The 27,515-nt window shown below is 38.8% G+C and overlaps 1 protein-coding gene across 2 annotated transcripts in view; it reads right to left on the reverse strand.

Moving 5' to 3' along the window:
- The window catches only part of STRBP (spermatid perinuclear RNA binding protein), a 153,123-nt gene that overhangs the window by 14,617 nt on the left and 110,991 nt on the right, over positions 1–27,515 (reverse strand). Inside the window, exons 11-18 of one of the 2 annotated variants that reach the window (XM_047069198.1) lie at positions 22,063–22,155; positions 21,444–21,643; positions 15,657–15,815; positions 11,889–12,023; positions 11,549–11,689; positions 8,743–8,866; positions 3,310–3,354; positions 237–691 (exon numbers count right to left, since the gene is read on the reverse strand). In XM_047069198.1, coding sequence (XP_046925154.1) covers positions 615–691; positions 3,310–3,354; positions 8,743–8,866; positions 11,549–11,689; positions 11,889–12,023; positions 15,657–15,815; positions 21,444–21,643; positions 22,063–22,155 — 974 coding nt within the window. In that variant the 3' untranslated portion in view covers positions 237–614. Of the gene's footprint in view, positions 1–236; positions 692–3,309; positions 3,355–8,742; positions 8,867–11,548; positions 11,690–11,888; positions 12,024–15,656; positions 15,816–21,443; positions 21,644–22,062; positions 22,156–27,515 lie in introns of those variants that run through there. The other variant, XM_047069202.1, reaches the window with a different exon arrangement.

A 27,515-nucleotide genomic window follows, 5' to 3' on the forward strand; every position in this document is an offset into this window, starting at 1 on the left:
CCTTGTAATTTGATACCAAAACATATCAAAAATAATAAGCTAAAACAATATTCAAACCCATATTTTATTGGCTTTAATTACACACTTCAGTATTTACAAAGTTAAAGTTTAAATGAAAAGTCTCTATTGTACTGTATTAAAAAAAATAACTACAGCCCAAATTCAAGTGCCCTGGGGCAAATACATATCAATCAGAGCTAAGAATCAGTGACTGCGTCAGGAACCAGGCAGTACTCTGTGTTACAACAAAGCAGTTTATTTGTGATCAGTGTTTGAGACTCTATACATCCTTCACAAATTTAATTTTACATAATCTGATACTCCTCTTAAAACTTAAACTTTGAACTGCTAGACTTATTTCCCTAGAACAGAAGGGCTGGTATAAGTTATTTTCCGGAAATGAGGTACCGTTTCACAGAACTAGTTTCTTTTTTGTTTTCAAGTTTTAGAGAACTAAATTTGCATTTGTTAAAATCAAAAAGTAGGAAAGATGTTCTTTACAAATAATTTTGATCAAGTATGTGTTCAAAGAAAGCAGGATAAAAAGGCTTTTTCTCTAACATTCTGTATTGTACTGTATTTGTTGTTCAATAGGAATTAGCTTCTGTCATTTGCTAAAAGAATGAGTAGTGGGGAACAGGATATGTTGGGAATTTCATAACGGGTAACAGAACCATTCTCTTGGGTAAACCTACAGAGAAAAGAAACGGAGAGGACTCCAAATAAGTTTAATAATCCAATAAAAATTTCAGGTTAAAAAATATCTTACAGTAATTATCGTTAACCTTTTCCAGATTAGTCAGTCAACATGAACCATCTGGGAGGAGACCCACAAACCTCTCAACAGATCTCCTGTTTTGAAATTGCTCCTAATATTTTGATCGTTAGTTATTTTCCACTCAAAATTAAGAGGGCTATATCCTAGGAAGAATGATATTCAGAAGGCAATTTCATTTGAGTGAGCAGCCATGAGTTCCAAAGATCAAAAGCAGTGCTACTGATTAATATTCCAGAGGGACTCCAGAAATCCAGAATCGTTTTCAATTTGGCACATCACATATTACAGGAGAAACAGGGATGGCTGTCAGTCAAGACCCAAAGCACAGCTTTACGTGCAGGCCTCCGCTCCCCAGAGAGACCGCTCCACCTGGAGTCACGACCAGGTACTTACTTTCTTAATGGCTACTGCCGATATTGGCGTGGCAAATCTGGAAAGATTAACTACTTGCTTAATTTTGTAATGAACGAGTTCTTGTGGCCTCACAAACTTCTGCATACTCAAGCATGATTTGAAATCTGCTATTTCTAGTCTAATATTTAACCTATGGAGAAATCACAAAGCAGCAACAGCAGGTATTCAAGAGCACCAGATGATCAGAGGGAAATTACCCCACATGCAACAGCTTTACAAAGGCCAAAAGACATATTTACCTTACAGCCAAAATAAAGCATTGTTTTAGTAGGTTGGCATCACAGTAACATTTAAAAACCAAATCTTTTATGTGAAAAATGGGGGCATCAAATTTCACCAGCTTTGGAAGTCAGTTATATGGCACATGGAAGAGAGGAGCCTTCTGAAGTGGGGCTCAGAGGCCACAGGGTGAAAGTATAATGTTAGAGGAAAGGGAGGAACAAGAGAGAAAAATTAAAGACTGAGGAAAAACATGAATGCAGCTTAAAGCCTAGACAAACCAGTGTTTCAAGGAGAAAAATTAAGCTCTAGCAAACCTGTACTGAAGAACGTGAGACTTCACTTTGTCTAAAAGAAAGACACAGACTTAACAACCTGCCCCAGCAGGCGGGTGCTCTGCCGCTCACGCAAGACATAGCACGATGGAGCAGTGAGTCAAGATGCATTTGGATAAACTGCCCAGACCTAATTCACAGGAGGGATGAGGTGGCCAGGATACCCACAAGGTGGCTGAATGGGAAAAGCAAATGGCCAAAACCACAAGGAACTAGAGAATTTGAATTTAGAAGCAATTCTGGGTGAAAACATTTTCCTGAATAAGTTCTCACTTCCCAATCACCCCACATCAGGGACGTGGGGAATCTGGGGAAGCCCTGACCATACTGGAGTGTTCCAGAGGAAACATTCCGGTAGAGGAGGAAACCCCAGACTGGGCACTTTGCTGTAGAGAAAACTCACCCCAAACATTTGACACTTGCAGCTTCTCCACATCTTTCCAGGATAGAAATAGTCTATCTTAAAGGGGAAAGTCGTAAAACTGTTCATTTTCTACTTATTTTTTACAGTTAGGACATCAGATGAAGCTTCAATTTAGCAGTGTCGTAAGGACCCATAATTTTCATCTGAACAAAGATGGAAAAGCTGACGCATGAAGAGAGAAAGCATAATGAAGGGCCCTGAGACTCGTGTGGAGGGCTGACGCCACAAGCAGTGGGACAGTCCACGTCCTTCCCTGCTGTGCGCGTGCACATCCAGCCTGAGGTCGCACCAACACGTGCTCACGCGTGCACGCACACACGCTCGCGCCACGCTCTCTCACGCGCACGCACACCCGTGCTCTCTTCTTCTCGCGGTGGCAGACATCCTGCAGATGGCGGACCCACAACGTGTAGCGCCTCAGGGAAAAGGTCTAAGAGGGCATATCACTGACTCCAAACCTACTGCCTCCATTGCCACATAAACCTCATTCAAAAGTTATCCAAAGGGCCACTGAGTTTCATTTCTGCATTTACTTTTATTTTACTTTCTTATTTTTGGAGGGAGAGGAGACAATCCTATGATTCTGTAACACATACCACAGACTGTCTGCAGTCAGCACTTCAGTAACGCTGCTGGCGAGAGCCCACTGCCACGCTGGGGCTCATTTACGCCACCTCTAAAGCAAAGTTTGCGGAAAAGGACGATGGCTACAAATTTGAAGTGAACATTTCCTAACCCTAACTCAAGTCACCCACACGGTTTCAAGCCAGAAACTTCAATGCAGCCATGTAACCGGCGAGCAGTCAAGCCAGAAACCGGGTTTGGCCCTTCAGTAGCCTTTGAATGGAGTATAAGTTGGCTGTAAGAAGAACTACTTAAAATATTTAATTTCCATATGGTCAGAAACAGGCAATTAGAACAGGCAGTCCTTCAATCAGGCAAAGCGGAGAGAAGAGCAACTCCAACCAAACCAAGAACCACAAGGTTGTGGCATTTTCAAAGGGAATTTAAGTTGGGTCACTAGAATGAATACGTCTGAGATCCTCCAATTCATTGAAAGAAACCCTGGATACAAACTGTGCTCTAGATTGCTGTGACAGCACTGCTAAGAGGAGAAATCAGAAACATGGCATACATACCATAGGCAGGGGCAGCGGTGCTGTAACCATACGGTGCTCCGTAGCCTGGTACAAAGAGAAGAAAGCAGATCAGTCCAGAGCAAAGGGCACTCGACCGGTCCTGGCCCAGTTCACAAGGACTGCCTGGCCCGGCATCTTGGCCCTGAGGACTTCTAGATGCTGGATGAACGAGAGCCATTCCCACAGTGGCCGCACCCTCCGTTCCCGCTTACCGTGAAAGATTTCTCGCACGACCTACAAGGTTCTCCTAAACCACCAGAATAGTCTTTCTCCTTACACTTACCACGCCGTGTTACAATTATCGACTCCGTGTCTGTGTCCCCCACTAGGGTGACAGACACCAAGTCTGACACCTTTGCATCACCACAACTTGGCAGAAGGTCTGTCACATAATAACCACTCCCTACATATACTTTGTTGAACAAAGAACGCTGAGAATCACTCAAATTACTAATTTCTTTAAAGTTGGAAAACAGAACTTTCCAGGTTTCTTCAGAAGGCAGTGCCACAACAGGCTAAAGCCTCAACTGGTGCTAGAAATGGGCATGTGGATCAGGTTGTGAGCTTGGGGACAAGGTCCATGTCTCCTGATAATCTGAATTCCTGGCCCCAGCACAGAGGCTCTCAGTAAATGTTGGCAAAACTAACATTAGCATCTGGTGCCTATGGAAAAGGCTCACACTGTCAACAAAAACCAGTCTAAAGAACAGAGAAGTTTCTGAATCAATTTGTTCTGGCTCTAGATTCTTTTATGTCCTTAAACATTTCATTTCTGAGTTGTCTTTCCATATCTGCAAAATGAGAAATCTTCCAAGCTTCTTTATAGTGTAGTAGGGATTAGAAATACTGTGTTAACAGAAGCCCCCATCTTTAACCTTTCAATAAAACAACTTTAAAAAATATAAATACTGGGGCACCTGGGTGGCTGAGTCGGTTGAGCGTCCAACTTCGGCTCAGGTCATGATCTCCCAGCTCGTGAGTTCAAGCCCCACATCGGGCTCTGTGCTGACAGCTCAGAGCCTGGAGCCTGCTTCGGATTCTGTGTCTCCCTCTCTCTCTGCCTCTCCCCGCTTGCACTCTCTCAAAAATAAATAAATATTTTTTAAAATATATCCATAAATACTAAATTGCTTGGGTAAATCTTTAGGGAAACTGGGTTCTAAAATAGAATGGGGTGCAGAGGCAGGGGCACGCCTGGGCAGCTCAGTTGGTTAAGCATCTGACTCTTGATTTCAGTTCAGGTCATGATCTCACAGTTCACAGGATCAAGCCCCACGTTAGCTCCATGCTGACAGCAGGAAGCCTGCTTGGGATTCTTTGTCTCCTAGCTCTCTGCCCCTCTCCCATTTGCACTCTCTCTCAAAATAAATATTTTTCTTAAAAATTTTTTTAAACAAAATAAAACAGAACAAAGGGTGCCTGGGTGGTTCAGTCAGTTGAGCATCCAACTCTTGGTTTTGGCTCAGGTCACGATCCCAGGGTCATGGGATCGAGCCTCATATCATGCTCCTCACTGAGCATGGAACCTATTTAGGATTCTCTCTCTCTCTACCCCTCCCCAGCTCACCTTGTCTCTACCTAAAATAATAAAATACAACAGAATAAAACCTACATGAGCCCTTCACACTGTACCTAAAAAAAAAAAAAAAAAAAAGGATTTGTTTTAACATTACAATCCCTTTTTCTATAATCATTTCTGCTGCTTGCGAGGATTTTTTCCCTCCTTCTCTAGCTGCCCAACTACAACTCATCCTTTAGATCAGGACCAAACGTCACCTCTTCTGTAAAGTCTCCTGGGTTTGCTGTTCACTCCTTCTCCCCCCCAACCCACCCAGGTTATAACTTGTATCACATTGCACAGTGTTTACTCAAGTGTCTATTCCTACCTCATATGACCTCAAGCATTCACTGGGGCAGATGTTAGTCAATCTTCGAATGCACAGTTCCAAATCTCTTGATTAAAACAAAACACTCAAATGTATGCTGAATGAGTAAACTGCTTTTAGGGACTAACTCAAACATTTCCAGAGAGATGAAAATTTTCACTTTTTAGTCTACACTTAAGTCACATAAAACTGGGGATAGTACAACGAAGTCTTAGTCTTTAGTGCTCCCCAAATCCTATCTTTCAAGAGGATGCAATGCAGCTGAAAGCAACACTAGGAAATATGAAATAGGAACAGTATCAGAGGCCAAAAGAGAAATTAATACTTTAAAAAGAAGTTCGTACATCATGTCTATTCCAGGAAAAGGTAGCTGGCTGGACGGCCAAGGCTACAGTTTCAAGGGTTTTACCAAAGCCTCCTCAAGGAGAGATAAAACCACAACTACTAAGCTGGCCACTGATCAGGCTGTGGGATTCGAACCTCGACTCCGCCTTTTCACTAGCAAGGTGACTTTGTGCCTGTTATTTAACCTCTCTGAGCCTCACAGTCTTCTACAGTAATTGAGTTGGCAGGGGAATGTAATTAAATAATGTATGTAAAAATACTTAACTACAGTCCCTGTTGCACAGAAGACACTCCGCAGATGGCATATAACCTATTCATAATCTAATTGACCTAATCTGAATCTTCTCTAGGCTATAAAAGAACTTCATTTTTAAAAGCTTCAGGAGACAGGCCTTTTCAAAGAGGCCAATGCGATGACATAAGAGAAAAGTTACTATAAAGCCAACACGCCTGGCAACAAGCAGACACACATGATGCCTTCCACGATGACCACCACTAGATGATGGGTGTTTCCCACTCGGGCGGGGGCTAGGCATCGAAGACCAAGCAACCGCAGACACTACCGGATGGACAAAGCCCCCACTGAACACGTAAGCACAGGCAAGAAAGTTCATCTCAATAACTTGCCTGTCATCATTTAATAAAAAGCGGCTTCCTTTAAATAATGATGGAATAAAGCAAAACAGTACTAAGTATCAGTAGAAACAGTGAGATGCACAGAAGAGTGTCTTAGTTTGGGACATATAAACAGAATCAAACCACAAGGAACCTTGTCCTCCTCCATCTCCCTCCCTGCCTCATCCCTCAGCAGTCTCCTTCTATGTCAAAGTCACCCACCCAGTTCTTCTCGCTGAAAATGCCAGGAGAAATCCTTGAGACCTCCCTCTTTTTTCATTCTCCACATTAAATCCATTAATTAGGCTTCTGCAGGAGGGTCTTCAATCTGGTCACTCCTTGCCGTGCACCCGCTGGAGATACCCGCACTGTCTCTGCCCTGGGCTATGAGTTTACCAAAACCTTCTAACTTGTCTTTTCATATCCACTTCTATCCCTACAATCTATTCTTCACACTATAGATGGTGATCTTTATAAAAAAGTCTGATCTTGTCACTTCTCTCCTTAGAACCCTTCATGACTTCCCACTGCACTTAGCATTCTAAGGCCAAAATCCAAACCACAGCCTCCAGGACTGGGATTGCGCATCCGGCTTTAGCTCGAATCACTCCCGTCCCTGTCAAGTCTCCTCCCGCCCCCCCACCCAAAACACACAATGCTCTCCACGCTACAGATGTCTTGACCTTCCTCCATCCTTCTCACCAGCCAAGTTCCCTGGTCCAGCAGCACAGGGTCTCTGCATATGCTGCTCCCTCTGTGTGCAACACTCTTCCACCCCAGTCTTCCCTGAGTTAACTCCTCCTCATTCTCCAAAGCTCAGGTCAAGTGTCACTTCTTTGTGGAAGCCTTTAGGCCCCAAAGCCTAGACCCAGTTTCTCTGTTATGTTCCCTCACATTACATACCCTTCTCCTTCATTACAACCTTCACAGTTTATAATTGTGATTATTTCATCAGCATGTCTTACCCGATCATAAGCCATGACAGTAAAATCCCAAAGCAGGCACATGATATTTGAATGAGTGAATATATTCTTTGTATGACACATCTTTGCGCTACGCTCCCACTGGAATCAACTCCTACAAGTCTAATTCCAAAACCACATCATCCATAGAACTTCCCAAATAGCCCATTCTCTTTCTTAAACAAACAAACAAAAATGGGGCACCTGGGTGGCTCAGTTAGTTAAGCTTCTGACTTCAGGTCATCATCTCACGGTTTGTGGGTCTGAGCCCTCCTGCATCAGGCTCTCTGCTGTCAGTGCAGAGCCCACTGCAGATCCTCTGTCCCCCCTGCCCCTCCTACCCCCTCACAAATAAACATTAAAAAAATGATAAAAAAACAAAAGAAAACAACACACACACACACACACACACACACAATGTAAGTGAACTTCTTAAGAATGTTACATAAAATACACTGATGGGGTAAGATTCAATCCTTATGACAATTTCATCCTGACCAACAACTACAAGCAGTTTACTTGTCAAAAGTTCCACACATGCAAATAAATAAACTTAAAAAAAAGTGGGGGTGGGGGCGCCTGGGTGGCTTAGTTGGTTAAGCATCTGAGACTCTCAGTTTCAGCTCAGGTTATGATCCCAGTTTCATGAGTGCAAGCCCCATGTCGGGCTTTGTGTGGACACTGCAGAGCTTGCTCACTCGCTCTCTCTGCCCCTCCCCAGCTCACGCTGTCTCTGTCTCTCTCAAAATAAAAAAACGTAGAGGAAAAAAGCTCCATACGTTCGATATTGCAGACAACTTATCTTTAATGAGACAGCTCTGTATCCACTGCTGAAATGACGTGAGTATTAGAACAGAAGGCAAAAAGAGGGCATCTCTTCCCATCTCCCTCAAGCCAGGTGGTGAAAGGGAAAGAATATAAACTCTGCAACTGCAAACACCTACGTTCAAATCTCTGCTCTGATATCTGCTACATGTCTCAGCCTGAGCTAGCTGCCTTCTCCCATTAAACTTTAGTTCCCTCATCTAGAAAATGGAAATAATTTCTACTTGAGGAAACACTGTGAAGATTAAAAAGCAATTAAGTGAAATCATTTATGCAAAAGTCTCTGACGTAGAGTAAGCTCTGGATTAAGTAAGTTCCCCTTTTTTTTTTCCTGTTTGTACTTCTGTAGCCTTTATTGAATCCCAAACACTGAGTTAAAGAAATGCTACTAACAGCAGGCTTCACCGCAGTGAGGGAGTCTCTTATCAGCAGCTTCCCTCTCCTGTCACACCCAACCACCTTCTGGGCCCCCGCTGAATGCACCCTGCTCAACGTCCACACCCCTCAATCCGTGGAGCAGCTGTTAGTTTCCTCACTGTCAAAATACATCCCCTCAACCAGGTACAATATCCTTCCTCTGTCACCTCCCTCCAGGAAGCCTCTAGTCACTCAGCAGATGCCAGGGGAAAACCTATGACATTCCATAGATTCTCTTCTTTTGAATTTCCACGCACACCCGTCTTACACTCCTGCTATGTTTCCAGAGACCGTGTATAATTAACCCCAGAAAATAAAGGAGAGGCTGTTCTTCAAAGTCTGACCCGGAAGAGGAAGCAGGCCTCCTACAGGTTGTACTATACCTGGAGCTATGTAGCCAGGAGCAGCTGTAGCCCCAACAAAAGCTCCCCTCGTTAGAGTTCCTCTTCCTCTGCCCCGAACAGCTTGGACCGCTGCAGACACAGCCGTATTCACAACACCCTTTGCCTGTTAAAAATAACACATTTTCATTACTAAGAAAAATAAGAACTAACATCTCATCGTCTCTGTAATGCACAACCTCTATGAGAAACTTGAGCCTGTAGATGAGTCAATGAGTCATCTATGACCTTGAACCTTAATTTATCATCTATAAAATAAAAATGACACCTACCTTACAGAGCCGTTCTGGAGAATATGTTGGCTCATAAAAATATGCAGATAATTTCTTCTTTTCACTTGAGGGTTACCCAGAAAGAGTTCACTTTCTATACACAAATTTCAGCAGTCAAATTATATTTAAAGTCATTTTAGGCCTGACTAAAGGAATATGGGCACTTGATACCTAGGTTCGAAATCCACTGAATTCTCCACCTACAGAGGAAAAAATACTGCAACAACCAACCACCAAGAATCAACTGTGAACCTGAGTGGAGTTTAAAACACACACACACACACACACACACACACAAACAGAACTATGACAGGAAGGCCAAAAATGAGAATTCCAGGAAGGTCACATGATTTCTTTGAGGCTGTTTCTGCTGCTGTATGTGTATGTGTGTATGTACCAATCATTAAATAAATACCACCTCTAAAGTCCCCTCTTGCTCTAAAATGCCATGAGACTCCAGTAAAGTCACATAATCTCTACATCTACCAGAGTCTCCTCACTAACTGTACAGTGAGGATAAGGATACCCACACTTTGTTTTCTTTACTTCAGAGTAGAAAAAGCAACTGAGAAAATAGAAAACTCTGAAGAGTAGGATAAGGACTAACAGAACACAAGTCTGCTAAAACATCCCTTTCTAAAACTGAAATTTTAAGAAAATCAAGAACATCTAGTTTTAAATTAAACATTACACTTATTTTTTTTAACATAAAGACACAACAAAAACTCAAACTAGAAACTACAAGAATTCCCTGCTATAACCCAGGTGCAGGGAAGGAGGTGCAGAGAGAGCCTCAAAGCTCACTGTGCAATGAATAAAGTCAACAAGATCTCAAACAGCTTAAACATCAGAGCATACACACATTTCTCGCACACTGAAAAATCATCATCTTTCATTCCTCCTGGGAGCACCTGTACCACTAGAATAACTGAGGAGAAGACAGTTTCAAGGTCGAATGTATCATGCACAGGGACAGCCATTTTTTCTATTTGGCTGACAAAAAATGTAGCCCACACATCCAAAATAGACTGCTTCTTGGCTGTCAAGCACATTGAACACATGAGTTTTATAGCTTCTAGTATGGAAAATTTCTAAAAACGGGTGAACTTCATGAAGACATCTTTTGTTTTTTTTTTGTTTTTTTGTGTTTTTTTTTAAACACAGTTTAATCCAAGTAGTCAGGAAGTAACAATCTGGTGGCAGCAGAGTGACTCCACACAAATAGAGCTCATGTCTACTAGAACCAAACTTAACTACCTAATAACTATCTGCACTAGCTTTTTAAACGCTAAAATCATCCAATACAAGATGTAACTCATGGTAAAAACATACCAAAACAAACAAGGTAACAATTATCTTTCTACTAATTTAGCAAACATCCTGGAAGGTTTTAGGAAAATAAATTCCACTTATTCTCTCTCCACGTGTGTACCAGTGCAATTTAAACACTTTATTTGTATTTTGTATCTCAGTAAAAGTTAGTTTTCCTTGTTTACAGTTTGAATCCTAGAATTTAGACAATGTTTATTACGATGAGTAAAAGAAGACAAATTTCTACAATGTCTATCATACGCAACAGAATGCCCACGGTCTTTGGAATTCCCGGAGAACCCGATTTAAAGAGATCTTACCATTAGTTAGCTCCGCTACTAAATGCAGCGTCTTCATTTCTTTGGGCCTTGTTTCCTCATCTACAAACCGGGATCAATTCTACCCTCCTTGAGAAGACTCGGCATATGTAAAAGAAACTAAACCAACTAAAACAGAATCTTAAATAATCTAAGCTACCTCCTATTAGTCTAAACATTTTCAAGTGACTTGTTTCTACCATATTACTGAACCAGCACTTTCCACCAGGGAGAACTTTCTACCAGGGAGAGAACATGTCTCATATTCACTAGTGTATCTCTTTTGCCCTCACAATCATGTACATAGCATATGTCTAGAAAATATTTTTGATGCATAAATAACAGAAGAACCTGTTATTCAAAAGCATGTAATTAGGAGGCCATCTTTTCTAAAGACGTTGCTATAATCCTGGGTCTTCAGCAGCACTGACATTCCCATTGTCAGGAATGAACAGAAGCAATACAGGGTCAAGTTTTACTGTGTCGCCCCCAAAGGAAAACACAAAATAAATAATGCAAAAGGACAAAACTGGAAAGGAAATGGAAATGCGTCTGCAGACTCTGATGAAAGTAAGCCCCTGTACTCTCAGCGGCTCCCCTAAACAAATACAACATCTCTTTAAAGTCCAGATCCCTCAATGCTCTACTTCATCAAGAGTGACCGAAAGCCCCCAAGTAATACTGATAGCCTCTTTTTAATATATAATTTGCCTACAAAGACCACAGAACACGGATTATTATAGTATTCACGATCTAACTCAAGGAAAAGGTTGTCAAATGCAAGAAAAAGAAACAACTTCAGAAAAAGTGGCACAAAGACAGAAAAGGAAACTTAATTCTGGTAATATTTTTCAAAAGTATTGCAAAGGTTTAATGCTTAACTCATACCTGAGGGATAATCTTCTTTTTCTTATTATTTGCTGCATTGGGTCCAGAAAACAGCTTCTCCAGGGCAGCTAAAGCTGCACTTGCCTTTGCCACTTTCTTATTTGGACCTGCACCTCTGAATTTCTGTCCATCTACTTCTACCTAAAATCAAGAACAACACTCTGCAATTATCCCATATAATTCCTCTATATAGTTTTCATTTAAATGTATCACAACACGGGAAAAACCAAAAGTCACATAGTGCCAAAAGAATTAACTCAGTCTAAAACTTTTTTACATATGAGCTCAGGATATCCTATGTCTTTGAGGAGAAAAGGTTGGCTTGAATCTAGGTACACACCTCCATTACAAAGCGTTTGTCATGGCTTCCACCAGTCTCCGAGATGAGTTCATACTTAAGACCTCTTCTTTTTTCATTGAGCTCCATTACAGGATTTTTGCCACTTGCTGTGAGGATAGGGCCCTGAGTTCTTACCTAAAAGGAGGTTCAATCAAGTAAGATTTTAGAGTATTAAATTTCTCATTAATACAATCACACTAGGTTTCTGCTGAAAAGACGCTCAAAAATTATACTGTAAAGCATTTAGGAGCTAGAATGTGTGATCACCTCAATATACAAATGACAAAATATCTTTAAAGGTATGGAAACTCTACAGCAGTAAGCACGGCAATCAGTCATCAAGCCAATCTGCCTCTAGAGTAGGGCTGTCTCAACAGATCAGTATTCAAGAGCAACATGGCCTTGCCATTACGTGGCACTCTAGGGTCTGCTCTGTGGTGTCCATGATCTAAGAATAATACTTTAAATGACTAACAAAGCGGACAGAACAGTTGAGATTCACATGACATCTGAGTGTTCACTGTTTTTCATCTTTAGGGTTAGGAAGAAATAATTTTCAATTTGGGAGATGGGAACAAAATGTTCCTACACATCTCCTAGTTCTCTCTAAAGAGATTTAAGGGCACCTAAGGTAAAAACAGTAGGCTACAATCTATGGATTCTGAAATTTAAAAAAAGAATAAAAGCAGTCATTCTCTGCCCAAAGGAGCTAGAGTATAGCGGGACAGACATAATCACTTTAAAACAGTGTATATTATAGAACAGATGTGTGCTATGGAAACACAGCAGAAGGAATCACGTTCTATGGCAATCAGGATAGTTTTCCTGGAAGTGACATGAGAATTTGACCTTAAAGAGGTAAGTACCGGACCATGATAAGGTAGAAACAAAGGAGAAGGGCATTCTAGACAGAAGAAACAGCCACGGAAAGGCCCAAGAGAAGCAAAGAACACCTGTTTGGGAAACAGCAAGAAGCACAGTGTGGCTGTATAAGGGAGTGAGGACAGGAAGGCAGGACCCGATCAGAAACGCCCTCGAAGGAGCCAATTCATACAGGACTTTGCATGCCATGCAAATGAGCTTTGACTTTATCATGAACTATGGGGAGTCACGGAGAGATTTAATCTAGAAAAGTCAGGACTAGATTTGTGTTGTAGAAAAAAATCACGCCAGGAGTGGCAGAAAGAATTCATTCGAGGAAGGATTAAGACTGCAATAAGGAGAAGAAGTACTTCATGTAAGAGTGTGAAGGCTCAAATGAAGAGACAGGACAGCACCAAAAATAAAACAAATGACAAAATACTGCAACTATAATCTTGAGAAAGGAAAGACCCAAAGATTGAGCACTTTTTGAGGTTAGAGATCATGCCTCTAATTCTACCATAGTAATTGCTCAAGAAATGCTGAAGAGATGAATGCCCAAAACAATTATTATGTTACAAATTCAAAGAACAGCAAGATTCTCTTAACACACTACTCTGTGCTGATTTTGGTAAGTGGTTAATGCTGTAGAAAAAGTCAAACACTGGACAACTTTTCAAGCCTAGTTTAATAAACATGCCTGGGTCGAATGCAATAAAAAAAAAAAAATCACTTTTTGAAGAGTTTTTTGTAATCTATCTTTTTAAAATTTCAAAGCAAATGTCCAGTCTCCATCTTTAAAAGGTAATGAGTAATTTTTGAAACTAGGTCTATGGGAATTACTCTCTGCTTTCCAAATCTGAGATCACTTTTATAAAAAATGAGTCAAGACATACAAATATTTGCATTTTAATATTTTAATTTTAAATGAAGAACTTAAATGAAGAATAAGGGCTTTCTTTCCCCCCACGCCCATGCCATGACTACATTATATAGAAACAAAGCATGGATGTGTTCACTACCAAAACTGCCACACATGGATGTGGCTATCAGTGCAGCCCACACTGTTCGCCCTCTCCTTCATTCCCCTCAACTTAATAGTCTGAGTCTCATAATTAATGAGTACTTTCTTTTCTAAGTCTTTATTTTTTTTTTTTAATTTTTTTTTTCAACGTTTATTTATTTTTGGGACAGAGAGAGACAGAGCATGAACGGGGGAGGGGCAGAGAGAGAGGGAGACACAGAATCGGAAACAGGCTCCAGGCTCCGAGCCATCAGCCCAGAGCCTGACGCGGGGCTCGAACTCCCGGACCGCGAGATCGTGACCTGGCTGAAGTCGGACGCTTAACCGACTGCGCCACCCAGGCGCCCCTTTTCTAAGTCTTTATAACACTGCCAGTAAAACATCTTGCCCTGCCTGTGACCATCACCTGTGAATGAATGGGCCTCTCAAAAGCCAGGCGCCACAGTGTCTCCACAATATCCCATGACAAGTCGGGCCTCAGCCTCTCTCTCCTCCCCCACCCCCCACCAGCCCACCTGGTGCCTCTCAAACACCTACTTTCACAACCCCAGGCCATTATAACCTCCTGTTCCTTTGGCCCCAATGCCTTCTTTCTACCTCTTCTCCACATAGCAAAATCTTCCTCATCACCTAAAACCTCGCTCACATTTTACTCCCTTTGATTTTATAGTTGTGTAAGTTTCCTAATCACTTCCCCTTTTGAGATTTCACATTATTATATTCATTTTGCCATTACGGTACTTATCATATTACATTATAATTAGTTATGAACATGCCTTTGATGCTTCTAGCCTGAGAACATCTTGAGGCTCTGGACATAATTTCTGCAGCATCGGGCAGTAAACAGGTACTACAAGGGGTTTATAGAGTAAAAAACTACATAGTCCACTAAGTCTCAGATAAATACTCATGCCCACAAATGAAAACATTTTTTTAACTTAATGTAACCTCTTGCTGTTACTTTGAAGCCAATTTTGCTCATGCAGAATGCAATAAACAAGGGCCCCATGAATTCCCCAAAATGCTGGGTATACCCAGTACTTGGATTTTTGTCCCATTCTATTATCTGTGGCAATACGCTCATAGGTCAGGACATACTCAGAGTCTGAGGAACATACTAGATCAGGCTATGCCTCCCTCAGGGCTAGACTGACTTGATGATGACCCACGGCCTCCCACAGCTCAGCACAAACTTCAAATAATCCTAAATTTCCTCTGCCAGATCTTCTGGTTTTTCACTTCTTCAGTTATTATTGATAGTGCTGATACATTATAACTGTGAAATACTGGAAGGAAATTCCGTGGCCAGCAAAAAGAAAATGCTAGTTACATGAGGGTACATTTATGTATTGTGCATTATACAGTTATCGTTACAGATATTTTGAGAGTGAAAAAAAAAAAAAAAACCAAGATGTAAAACTGCATGGAAATACAATTGCCATCACAAAAATACTCCCAGAAAAAGGCTGGATGGAAATAAACCAAAATATTAATAATAACAATGGCTGCCTCTGGACTATATACATTTGTATATGCTTTTTTCTTTTTTTTTTTTTTTTTTTTTTATAAATTTTTTTTTCAACAGTTTTTATTTATTTTTGGGACAGAGAGAGACAGAGCATGAACGGGGGAGGGGCAGAGAGAGAGGGAGACACAGAATCGGAAACAGGCTCCAGGCTCTGAGCCATCAGCCCAGAGCCTGACGCGGGGCTCGAACTCATGGACCGCGAGATCGTGACCTGGCTGAAGTCGGACGCTTAACCGACTGCGCCACCCAGGCGCCCCTGTATATGTTTTCTTATTCACACTTTTCCACATCTCTCAAATTTTCTATCATCTACATACACTACTTTTTTTCTTAGGAAAAAAATATATAAATATACCTCTAAGGTACTGGAGGTTTCAGTTGTAGAATTTCCAGTATTATTGCTTGAGTTTGAAGACACTGTTTCATTTTTGCCTTCATTGTCTGACTTTTCATCGGAACTCATACATTCAATATCTGCATCAAAGCCCGTTGGGTATCCCATTGCTTGTAATACCTGTACAAATTACATTAAGATTCAGTTTTATTCAAACATCAGAGACCACTGAGAACAGATAAAATACTGAGAACAAGTTTCAAATCCACAACATTTGAACCTATGGAACACCTTTCAGGAAGAGCAAGATGGTCTAAATCTACAAATCCTTGGTTAAACAAAATTTACCTGCTAGAATTTCACCACAGAGAATGGGAAAAACATCCTCAGAGTAATTAGGTTTAAATAAAGGATGACAGAAATGCAAACCTGAGGCTGCTTCTGGTTCATTTAGTTTGGAGGCAAGAGGTAGAGAAACAGCATGGCCAAATTCAACCAAGAGGGTGAGGGGAAAAGTAAAAGAGCATAATGTAAGAAGTACAATGGATAGAAAAGAAAAGACCTGGCAGTCTAATCCTGTATTTCTCCTCTGGTCCTCAATTTTCCAATCTGCAAAACAGGAAGACTGATTAGCTGACCTCTAAATTCTATGACTCAATCCATTAGGAGGAATTAGCACAGAAAGGGAATCAAGAAGTCTTCAGGTTGGAACCAATTTACCTGTTAATTTTTTCTGAACCTTTCTACTATTGTCCTCTTTGCTTTCAACTTAAACCATAATCAACACTTGAAAGGATTCAGATTCAAAGACTTATTCTCTATACTAAGTGAACCAGGAACAGTTTTAGGTTTGTATTTCCACCCCTGTCTCTCAAGGCCTAGTTACTTTATGACTTCTCCCAATATCCATTCTTCTATTACCATTCAATGCCCAGCATTTCATATCTTTTTTAAAGATAAAGTTTTCTGAACAGTGTGTGTGTGTGTGTGTGTGTGTGAGCACGCATGTATGTGTGAGCATACACACATTCAAGCATGGCTTTTAACATCTCCTTCCAGGTTATACTGCTTTTTAGATGTTTACAAGACAATATGTTCACTAGCATCTTTATAACCCTCTTTCAAGCAGTTGATGTTGCACTGTCAATTACTAATTTAAAGGTTTATTTCAAAATATATGGAGATAGGTTCCTAAGGCTTTCTGTATCTATTTCAGCTTTTGACTATTGTTTTAAGTTGCCGGAGCAACTTAATGTTGTATTTCTTTATGATCCCTATCCATACATATACCTAAGAGGTGTGTCAAAAAATGGTTATTATAGCCTGACAAGTGAGAGGCCAGGCAGCCCCAACTTTATAAACAATAGCATCTTCTATAACAGATTCTGCCAACATAAAATAGTACAACTATAAAAAATGGACATAAGTAGAACTCTGTACCATGAAAACTTGAAACTGATTCACCCAATTCATATGAAGAACTTGGCATTGTGTTGAACATTTCAAATCATAAATACTTTGTAATCACAGGGAGAAAGCCAAGAACCCCTTTTCAATATCTTATGTTCTAGAAGTTCTCAGGTAGTACTACACATCAAGAATGTTAACATCTTATTCTTGTCACTATTTTATAAAGAAACCGTCTTCTCTATTATCTAAGTCCTGTAATACCCTCTCCTGAAATAGCTCATCCTAAGAGAATAGTTATCAGTCTGGAATGAACACTAGCTAATACAAGCTACAAGTCGAAAGTCAAGACTCACAAATAAATCTGATTGGTCTATTCCAATAAAAACTAAAGACATGCAGCCTTTCTTAACATAGATAATTAAAATAGTCTAATGTGAATTATTTAACACCATTTCTCTCTGTGCTTTTCTCACATACCATATTCATTTATTTACTTGTTATTGTAGCAACATATTTCACTATACTATAAATAGTTTATACAACTGATGGGTAAGCTCAAGGGATACAGTGTACTTGTAATATAGCCCAACTAACAAAAAAATGTCAAATTAGATCATTTTTCTATGAACACATGAGGGTATTAACTAGTATATGCTACAAGAGTTTTAAAAGGAAAAAAGTAATGAGCTCTCAGACATCTAAAACAAAAATTTGCTTAGAATCAACATTAAAGTCAGAAAAACTAGTACACCAAAAAAAAGTTAAGTTTCAAGTGTCTAGCAAACAAATCAAACCTAATAAACACATCAACTGGGCTGAAAAATCACAAGACAATTCCCGGACATAAGGTGACTGGGAAATCCAGTGTAACCATGCCTTTTTTCCCCTGGAAGGGGAGCTGAGGCTGAGACAGATGATCCCCTCAAAGACTATACAAAAGTAAAATGGAAACATACTCTACCCTACGGCTCTCCACTCAAAAGAAAGTCCTATCCGTGACTTCAGATAGTGAAGAAATGATGGCTCCAAGAACCTCTCCAAAGAGCCTTCACTCCTCTAGCAGAACTTTTCCCCACAATGACTAAGATTCTTTTCATGGAATATGGCTGATTATGTCTCTCAAGGTGTTCTTTGTGAGGAACTAGCAGAAAAAGGGCCAGAAGAGTAAAGAAAATACTGGCAACTGATTTCCATCACTTCAGGGTGCCTGCGGCTGAGCAGCCAGGCTCCTGTGGCAAGATGGGTTTTTTTTTTTTCTTATTTTGTTTTGATTTCATTCTCTGATATGATTTGTCTTAACAGGTACAGATCCCTACACCAAGCTACTGAGTAAGGAATGTAAGAATTTTTATCTACTGGGACCTACTTTCATAAACACATGTTAGATATAAAACATAAAACACTCTGAAACTCTTGCTTTTTAAATTTTTTTCTTACTGTTTATGTTTGAGAGAGAGCACAAGTGGGGGAGGGGCAGAGAGAGAGGGAGACACAAAGTCCAAAGCAGGCTCCAGGCTCTGAGCTGTCAGCACAGAGCCTGACACAGGGCTCAAACCCACAGATTGCGAGATCATGACCTGAGCTGAAGTCGGACACTTAACCGCCTGAGACACCCAGGCGCCCCAAACACTCTCAAACTCTTATAAACAGAATCTGAGGGGTGCCTGGGTGGCTCAGATGGTTAAGCATCTGACTTCAGCTCAGGTCATGATCTTGTGGTGTGGATTCAAGCCCCACATTGGGCTCTGTGCTGACAGCGTGGAGCCCACTTTGGATGCTCTGCCCCCCTCCCCACTGCTCAGGCACATGCACTCTCAAAACTAAACATTTAAAAAAATTTTTTTTTAATAATAAACAAAACCTGAAACTTACCATATATAGATGGCAATTTGGCAATATATACCTGACATATAATAGGAAGCCCAATACATATTTACTGAATGGATCATTCAAATGTGCCCTCTTCTTGATGCAGAAATTCCATTTCTAGAACACATGTTTACTTGTTTCTTTCTTTTTTTTTTTTTAAATGCAAGCTTTACACCCAACATAGGACTTAAACTCACAACCCTAAGATCAAGAGTCGCGTGCTCTACAAAAAGAGCCAGGTGGGCACCCTAGAATATATATCTTAAGGGATAATTAGACTAATTCAAAAAGATATAAAGCAATCAACTAGAAGCATCTAAATCTAAAAGGATTATACATTACAGTACACTGATAATAAAAAAATACTAGGCCATCACTAAAAAAGGAGAGTAATCTTTGTGATAACTATAAAAACTCATATTTTTTGGATGAACAAAAAAGTACTTATTTTAAATATATATTTTATATACACATTATGTAGGTCCTACCATTCCTTATCTAAAACCCTTGGGACCAGATTATTTTGAGAATTCATAGTTTTTTGGAGTTTAGAAAGCTAATACAAAATATTTACTATATATTTTCCAAATCCCCAGTAAGTTCAGATGCTACCCCACGTTTGTGCAAAGAAACATAAAATATTCACATTAAATGAAATAATAAAGACTAAAGTACTCCTGCATCAATTCAGGTCAGGTTTTCCCATCAAATGAGTTTGTATCAAACGTAGAGAAATATTTTTCATTTTCAGTGCTTCCTGGATTTTAGAATTGCAGTTTAAAAAAAAGGCTTGGAAAAATACATACCAAAATGTTAAAAGTAATTATGAGAACAAACAGCTCTAAATCCTGTCATATTACAAAATCAGCCACTGCTCTTACTCCCCCATATTTTACTGAATTGCAACTTGCTATGAGGCCACTAGCTTACATTAAAGGTGATTATAACAACCCACAAACTATCACTGCATCATAGATAACTTTAAAGGATATCACTGCTATCCTTTTAATGAAAACCTACTCAAGGAGAATGCCCACTTGATCTCTATACTAAATCAACTGTAACCCTCATACTCAACTGTCTGTTCTTATGTCATAGACAGTGACATTTCACAAGCTTTTGAGTCAGATGTTAGAGATCTTAGATCTAAATTTGTGACTCATTCTCAGCATACATTATAGCTAAGTTATTAAACTGTATTTTTAGCTTTCTTCCTGGATTTTTTCCCTCATTTCTCATTAATTCTTTTTCTGCCTCATTTTAAACTCTTACTATTTTATCATACTTAAAGTACCCTTTTGTAAACAAGACATAACATAATAATCTATTGTTTTATATTTTTACAGCTTATTATTTTTCTGCATTGTGCTTATTACTACCTGACATATAATTTATTCATTGGTATATTTGTTGTCTGTCTCCAATTCTTTCCACACTAGAATGCAGGCTCCAGGAGGCCAAGGGCTTTGTTTTATTCACTGATACATCCTTGGTATCTGGAATAATGTTCACATCTACATTAATAATACTTGCAAAGTGGAATGATCATGAAAACAGACCAATTCTATCTTATGCCATACTATTACATAACAGAACTTTTCTTAAGTGAAAACCAATCTTTGGTCTACATGATCTTTGACATTTTCACATTAATCTACGAGACAGCAAACACACTCATGGAAAAATTCCAGTACTTAGGAACTTTCTACAAACCTACATGCATGATTGCTTGGTTCAATCCTGAACCTATTCCCTATGGAAATACTCTGGAATACAGAAAAGGCACCATATGCGCAAATATAATAATTAAATTTATTTATGACAGGAAAAATCTGCAAACAAGAAAATATTCAATACTAGGAAGATGTTTAACCAAATAATAGTGCATCCAAATGTTACATCATAAAGCCATTAAAAATTATTTGTGAGGATTTTAATAACATGAGAAAACACTGACAATACAGTAAATGAAAAAAAAAATCAGTGGATAAAATTACATACACACTGTAAGCTCAAGTTAAAACAAAAAAAACAAGGGTGCCTGGGTGGCTTGGTCGGTCAAGCATCCCGACTTCAGCTCAGGTCATGATCTCACGGTTCGTGGGTTCGAGCCCTGCATCAGGCTCTGTGCTGACAGCTCAGAGCCTAGAGCCTGTTTCAGATTCTATATCTCCCTCTCTCTCTGACCCTCCCCTGCTTGCACTCTGTGTCTTTCTCTATCAAAAAAAATTAAAAAAAAAAAAAAGCAAACAAAAAGATTGGAAGTAAATAAAACCAACATACTACATATAAATATTAGTGATCTGCCCATTTTTTATGTCTTTACTTTTTTCTGCATTTTCCAAACTCCATATAATCAACACATATTAATTTTATAACCAAAAAAGAAATGTTTTGTAATCCAGAGGTAACAAAAGTCTCTATGTCATTGTCATTAAAATCTTTAAAAATACTGTTATTTTAGGAAAATAAGCACCTTATTTATGACATATAATAAAAAAGCCCTGCTAAATAAAAGCAATACTGTACCTTCACTGCTACATGAAGTTTTGCTGTTTTCTTGGATGGCCCTGAGGCTTCATACGTTGTACCATCCACATCTACAGACATTGTGAAGACTGGGGCATGGACAGGGCCAGACTGAGATAAGAGCTTATATTGAAGCCCAGGCCTGATCTGATTTAGCCTCATTAGTGCATTCATAAGGTCTATTGCTTTACTATCCAGAACTGTTAAAAAAAAAAAAAAAAAAAAGAGATCAAAAATTAAACCATTTTGCTTTAACCTATGCATTTGTAGGTTCCCAGTGATCACTATAAATTCACCAGGTTTTAAAAAGCAAGAATTTGAAGACACATATACAAATTAATTTCACTTCATAAGTAATTCTAAAGCCACTTAAATTATGCTAATATCATTATACAAGTGATATGAATTACTACATCTATACATCAATTTTAGTTTGTCAATACTAATATATCTTAAGCAATGAAACTTGAAAACAAAAGAAAGTTCTTCAATCATCAATTTTTGTTAAGATATGCTCTTAAAATTCAAATTCAAATCAATCAAATTCTTCACTTTGAAATTTTTTTTTCTTGTCTGAGACTACAAATCTTTTCTAGTTCACATCTGTAAGAATACACACTTTTCCTTAAGTTTCGTTTCATCTTCTTATTGGGATCTTTATCATCCCCTAATCCATCTTCAAATGGCCTCTTCAGAGCTGAAGACCCAGCACCTAAAAAAATTATAACAAATTCATTATCAGTCAAAACAATGAGGTCAGGAAGGAAAACCTTAGGAATCACAAGGACCACAGTACTTTCACTGATCAATTAAATTGCCATAGATATAAGCTTATAATAGCAAAAAATTGCTAATGAATCTTCAGGAAACAATTTAATACTATCCTTTTATATATTTATTTTCTCATTTACTCATATGAATTGGCATTCATTCATACAATATTTTTGCATTTTTCACACCTGTATATGCAGGAAGAGAAAAAAGTCTACAAAGATATATATCAAAATGTTAAAGGTAGTTATCTCTGGTGGTAGGGTTTATTTTTATTTGTGTCTTTTCAAATATATCTGTAATTTAACATGTATTACTTATAGAAAATTTTTAAGCTCACATATTAAAATCTTATGCTTTGGAAAATCTAATCATTTCTCACACTAAAACAGCTTTCCGCCTATTCAAATCCTACTCAAGATTTTATTATCAAAACACTATGGTACTGGCACAAAAACAGACACACAGATCGATGGAACAGAATAGAAAACCCAGAAATAAACACACAACTATATAGTCAATTTATCTTGAACAAAGCAGGAAAGAATATGCAGTGGAAAAAGGACAGTCTCTTCAACAAATGGACAGTAACATGCAAAAGAAAGAAACTGGAGCACTTTCTTACACCATACACACAAAAACATTCAAAATGGATTAGAGACCTATATGAGACCTCAAACCATAAAAATCCTAGAAGAGAACATAGGCAGTAACTTCCTTGACATTGGCCATAGCAACTTTTTTCTAGATATGTCTCCTGAGGCAAGGGAAACAAAAGCAAAATAAACTAATGGGACTACATCAAAATAAAAACCTTCTGCACTGCAAAGAAAACAATCAACAAAGTTAAAAGGCAGCCTAAGGAATGGGAGAAGATATTTGTAAATGACATATCCAATAAAGGGTTAGTATCCCAAATATATAAAGAACTGATATAACTCAACACCCAAAAAACAAATAATCCAATTTAAAAATGGACAGGGGCACCTGGTTGGTTCAGTGGGTAGAGTGTGTAACTCAATATTGGGGTTGTGAGTTTGAGCCTCACATTGGTGTAGAGATTATTTTTAAAAGGAGGAGAGGGGGGAAGGAAAAGAAAAAAAAGAATAAAATAGGCAGAAGACATTTCTCCAAAGAAGACATACAGATGGCCAACAGACAGATAAAAGATGCTCAACATCACTCATCATCAGGGAAATGCAAATCAAAACCATAATGAGATATCACCTCACACCTATCAGAAGGGCTAAAATAAAAAACACAAGACAGGTGGCTCAGTCAGTTGAGTGTACAAGTCTTGAGTTCAGCTCAGGTCACGATCCCAGGGTTGTAAGATCAAGCCTCGCTTTGGGCTCTGCACTGAGCATGTAGCCTGCTTGAGATTCTCTCTCTCCCTCTGTCCCTCTCCCTGGCTCACTCTCTCTAAATTAATTAAACACACACACACACACACACACACACACACACACACACACACACACGAAACAAGTGTTGATGAGGATGTGGAGAAAAAGGAAACATTTGCACTGTTGGTGAGAAGGCAAACTAATGTAACCACTGTGGAAAAATATGGAGGTTCCTCCAAAAGTTAAAAATATAGACCTACCCTATGATCCAGCAATTGCACTACTAGGTATTTACCCAAAGAATACAGAAACACTAATTCAAAGGGATACACACACCCTGATGTTTAGAGCAGTATTATTTACAACAGCCAAAATATGGAAGCAGCCCAGAGTCCATCAGTAGATGAATGGATAAAGAAGATGTGGTGTGTGTGTGTATTATATTATATATATGTAATATTCCATTGTGTGTATATAAGTATATATTATATATATATTCAACCATAAAAAAGAATGAAATCTTGCCATTTACAATGACATGGATGGAGCTAGAGACTATTATGCAAAGTAAGTCAATCAGAGAAAGATAAATACCAAATGATTTCATTCATATGTGGATTTTTTTTTCTTTTAAGTTAATTTATTTTGAGAGAGTAAGAGAGCACAAACAGAGGAGGGGCAGAGAGAGAGAGGAAGAGAGAGAATTCCAAGCAGGCTCCATGCTGTCAGCACAGAGCCCAACACAGAGCTCGACCTCATGAACCATGAGATCATGACCTGAGTCAAAATCAACAGTCAGATGCTTAACTGACTGAGGCATGCAGGTGTCCCTCAAATGTGGAATTTAGTGAACAAAACAAATAAGCAAAGCGGGGAGAGAGAGAGAGAGAGAGAGAGAGAGAGAGAGAGAGAGAGAGATCAAGAAACAGACTCTTAGTTAAAGAGAACAAACTGATGGTTACCAGAAAGGAGGGGGAATGGGGTGAGGGGTTGAGTTAAATATATAATGGGTATTAGGGAGTGCCCTTGTTGTGACAAGCACCAGGTGATGTGCAGAACTGTTAAGCACTATACTGTATACCTAAAATGGTTTATCAACTAATTGGAATTAAAATTAAAACTAAAAAAAAAAGAATTTTACAGTTCATCTTTTCCATTAAGTTTTCAACAACTTTCCTCTCAACTTTCTAAAATAATTTCTATGATATCAGAAACATAAAGTGTCATACGTAGCCTTGTGTCATTGCCTATTTCATACATAGAGATCTTGTATTTCCGCTAAACTATAAATGTTAAAGATATTTGTTCCTTGTCTTTTATCTTATAAACTATGTGCATTAAGACTTATATACAATATCATGCAAAATAATATAAACAATATAAACAAAATCTAACTGAACTTGATATCAATCAATTTCTTGGATAAAGAAGCTAGCTCATAACACTGTCAGACATAAGGCAGGAACTCGGCTGTCCAAGTTAAAAACAATCAGGAAAAAATCTCATCAATATGTCCAAGTACTTTAAAGAACTCTGTGTCTTCAACTTAAAAGATGGTTGTTGGGTTTTTCCAAAAGCAAAGTTATACTCAAGAGATTCATTCCACAAGATTTCCAGATACTTCTAATGAAACTCTGAGATTAACTACATATTCTCTGATCGTCAAGATTTATTGTCCCTTGCGGTAAACATTGACTTCAGCATTTGCTTGAGTCAATACTTACCACTCAGGTCAATAAATCTTGATGTTCTCTTCAACAGAAAATAATATTTGCTTATATCTGCTTAGTATTGTATTTCACTTGCATTACCTAAAACTGAGAGTGTGCCAGTCTCCCAGAATGGAGTCCTTACGAGATCAAAGTTAAAAATGAATGATGTCTATTCAATCACTCTCCCACTCATTAAGTTACATTAAAAGCTGCATCCTGATTGCCTGGAAATCATAAGCTGGTTTAAATGCACAGATCTATTCTCTAAATCCTCCAGCTACATGAATACAGTCCCATGGATTAAGCTTCATTCTACCATCCCAGCCCCAAGGCTATAAAATCTGGGGTTAATCATAATATTAATGTAAGCAAAAAAAAAAGGGGGGGGTGCTTTAAAAAAAAAGCAAGTCATTTTCAATCTCTGCCATATCTAGAAATGAGAAGTGATCATTTGCGAGGCAACAATTTTGAGAAATACTATGTGAGTGCTTACCATATGCCTGGTATTGTACTTACTTTAGTTGCAAATGGCTTCACTTAATTGTATTAACTTATTTAATCCTCACAAACACTATGAAGTCTGTACTTTTATCTTCATTATAATTTCATTCTTATATTCACTCAGCAACAAATATTATATTAAGGATTTTCTATGTGCAGGACAACTTTAGGTGCTGGACAGGTAATGGAAACAAAACACTGTCTCAAAGAGCTTATACGCATAATGATGGAAACTAATCACGTCTTATGGTCGTCAGCAAAATGAAGAAAAATAAGAGGCTTGAGGGGGTGGAGGTGTTGCTATTTCATATGTGGTGCTCATCAGCAAGGTCAAAAAGGTATCACTGATGGGGTCAAAAAGGTGACCCTCTGATGAAGACCTGAAGAAAATACGAGTGAGCTATTCAGCAATATGGGGAAGAGTCCCAGGGAAAGAAAACAGCAAGAATAAAGGTCTTAAGATAGGGATACGCTAAGAAACAGCATAAAGGCCTAAGTGGGTAGAGTAGCCTAGAAGGGGATGATTGTAGAAGATGAGGAAGGGCCACAGTTGACAACCCTAGCTGCCACTAATTCACCAAAGGAACTTATACAACAAAGATGTTCCACTACCCAGTATGAGAAAGTAAATTCAAAAAGCTTTTCTGACAAGAGCAATTAGAAAAGCTGGACAAAAGTGTAGAAAAAAAGATCTACTCCTGGGCACTAACGAACTGTGGAGTCAAGATCTGGGAGATAATGGAAACCCTGCACCTAAAGCCACATTTCCCCTAGGGGCATCTACCAAATCTATAAGAAGCCACTAAGAACTGGACAGAGTAACTTTTAACAGGCCCTCAGATCTCAGGGGTCTAAAACTGAAGCTCACCCAGCAAAGACCTATTGAACCCCCCACACTGGGGTCTGGGCCTCTACTATGTCATACACTGGAAGTAAATAAAGTAGAAACAGTCTGGATCTCACATGGACTAAAAAGTCCAGCTTCAAATCATCTCAATCCTTGATTGCATTAAAATGATCCAGGACTGCCAATTCCACTAGCCAGCTCTCAGAAACAAATGTAAATCCTCCAAGATACCATTACTCTAGGTTTTAAATTCTCTACAACTGTTCATTTTACAGTCTCCAGCACTCATAATAACTAGGTACATGGGAAGACAAGATGTTGTGATTAAAAATCAAGAGAAGGAGCAGACAACATGAACAGACCCAAAAGGGACACAGATGATTGAGCTTTCAAAAACACACTGTATTAAAAAGAATGATCAGAATGCTTTAAAAAAATTTAAAAAAAAGACAACAAGAAGAATTTCTGGCAGAAAATCTGCATATAAAAGAGCCAAAATTCTAGAAATGAAAAATACAGTATAAATTAAAAGCTGGCAGACCTATAGGCAGAAATAGACCATCCACTAGAGAGAGGAAGAAAACAAAAAACTACAGTCCAGGTATAAAAGATGTGAACAACACAATAAACAAATGTGACCTGACATGTAAAGAACATTCTGACCACCAACTGCAGAATGTACATACTTTTTCAGAGTATGAATCACTTACAAAAAACCATGTACAGGGCCATAAAATAAGATTCAAGAAATATCCAAAGACAGAAACCATACAAAGCATGTTCTCAGATCACTCAATAGGCAATAAAGAGGTAACTCGAAAATCCTCATTTTTCTAGAAATAAAGCAATGCTATCTAAATGGCTCCTGTGTCAAAGAGCTGATAATAAGGAAAAA

Source organism: Lynx rufus, unplaced genomic scaffold (assembly GCF_022079265.1).
Source record: "Lynx rufus isolate CCGP_SWC_20201006 ecotype Redwood Valley unplaced genomic scaffold, mLynRuf1.p SCAF_10, whole genome shotgun sequence".
NCBI classification, from domain to species: Eukaryota; Metazoa; Chordata; class Mammalia; order Carnivora; family Felidae; genus Lynx; species Lynx rufus.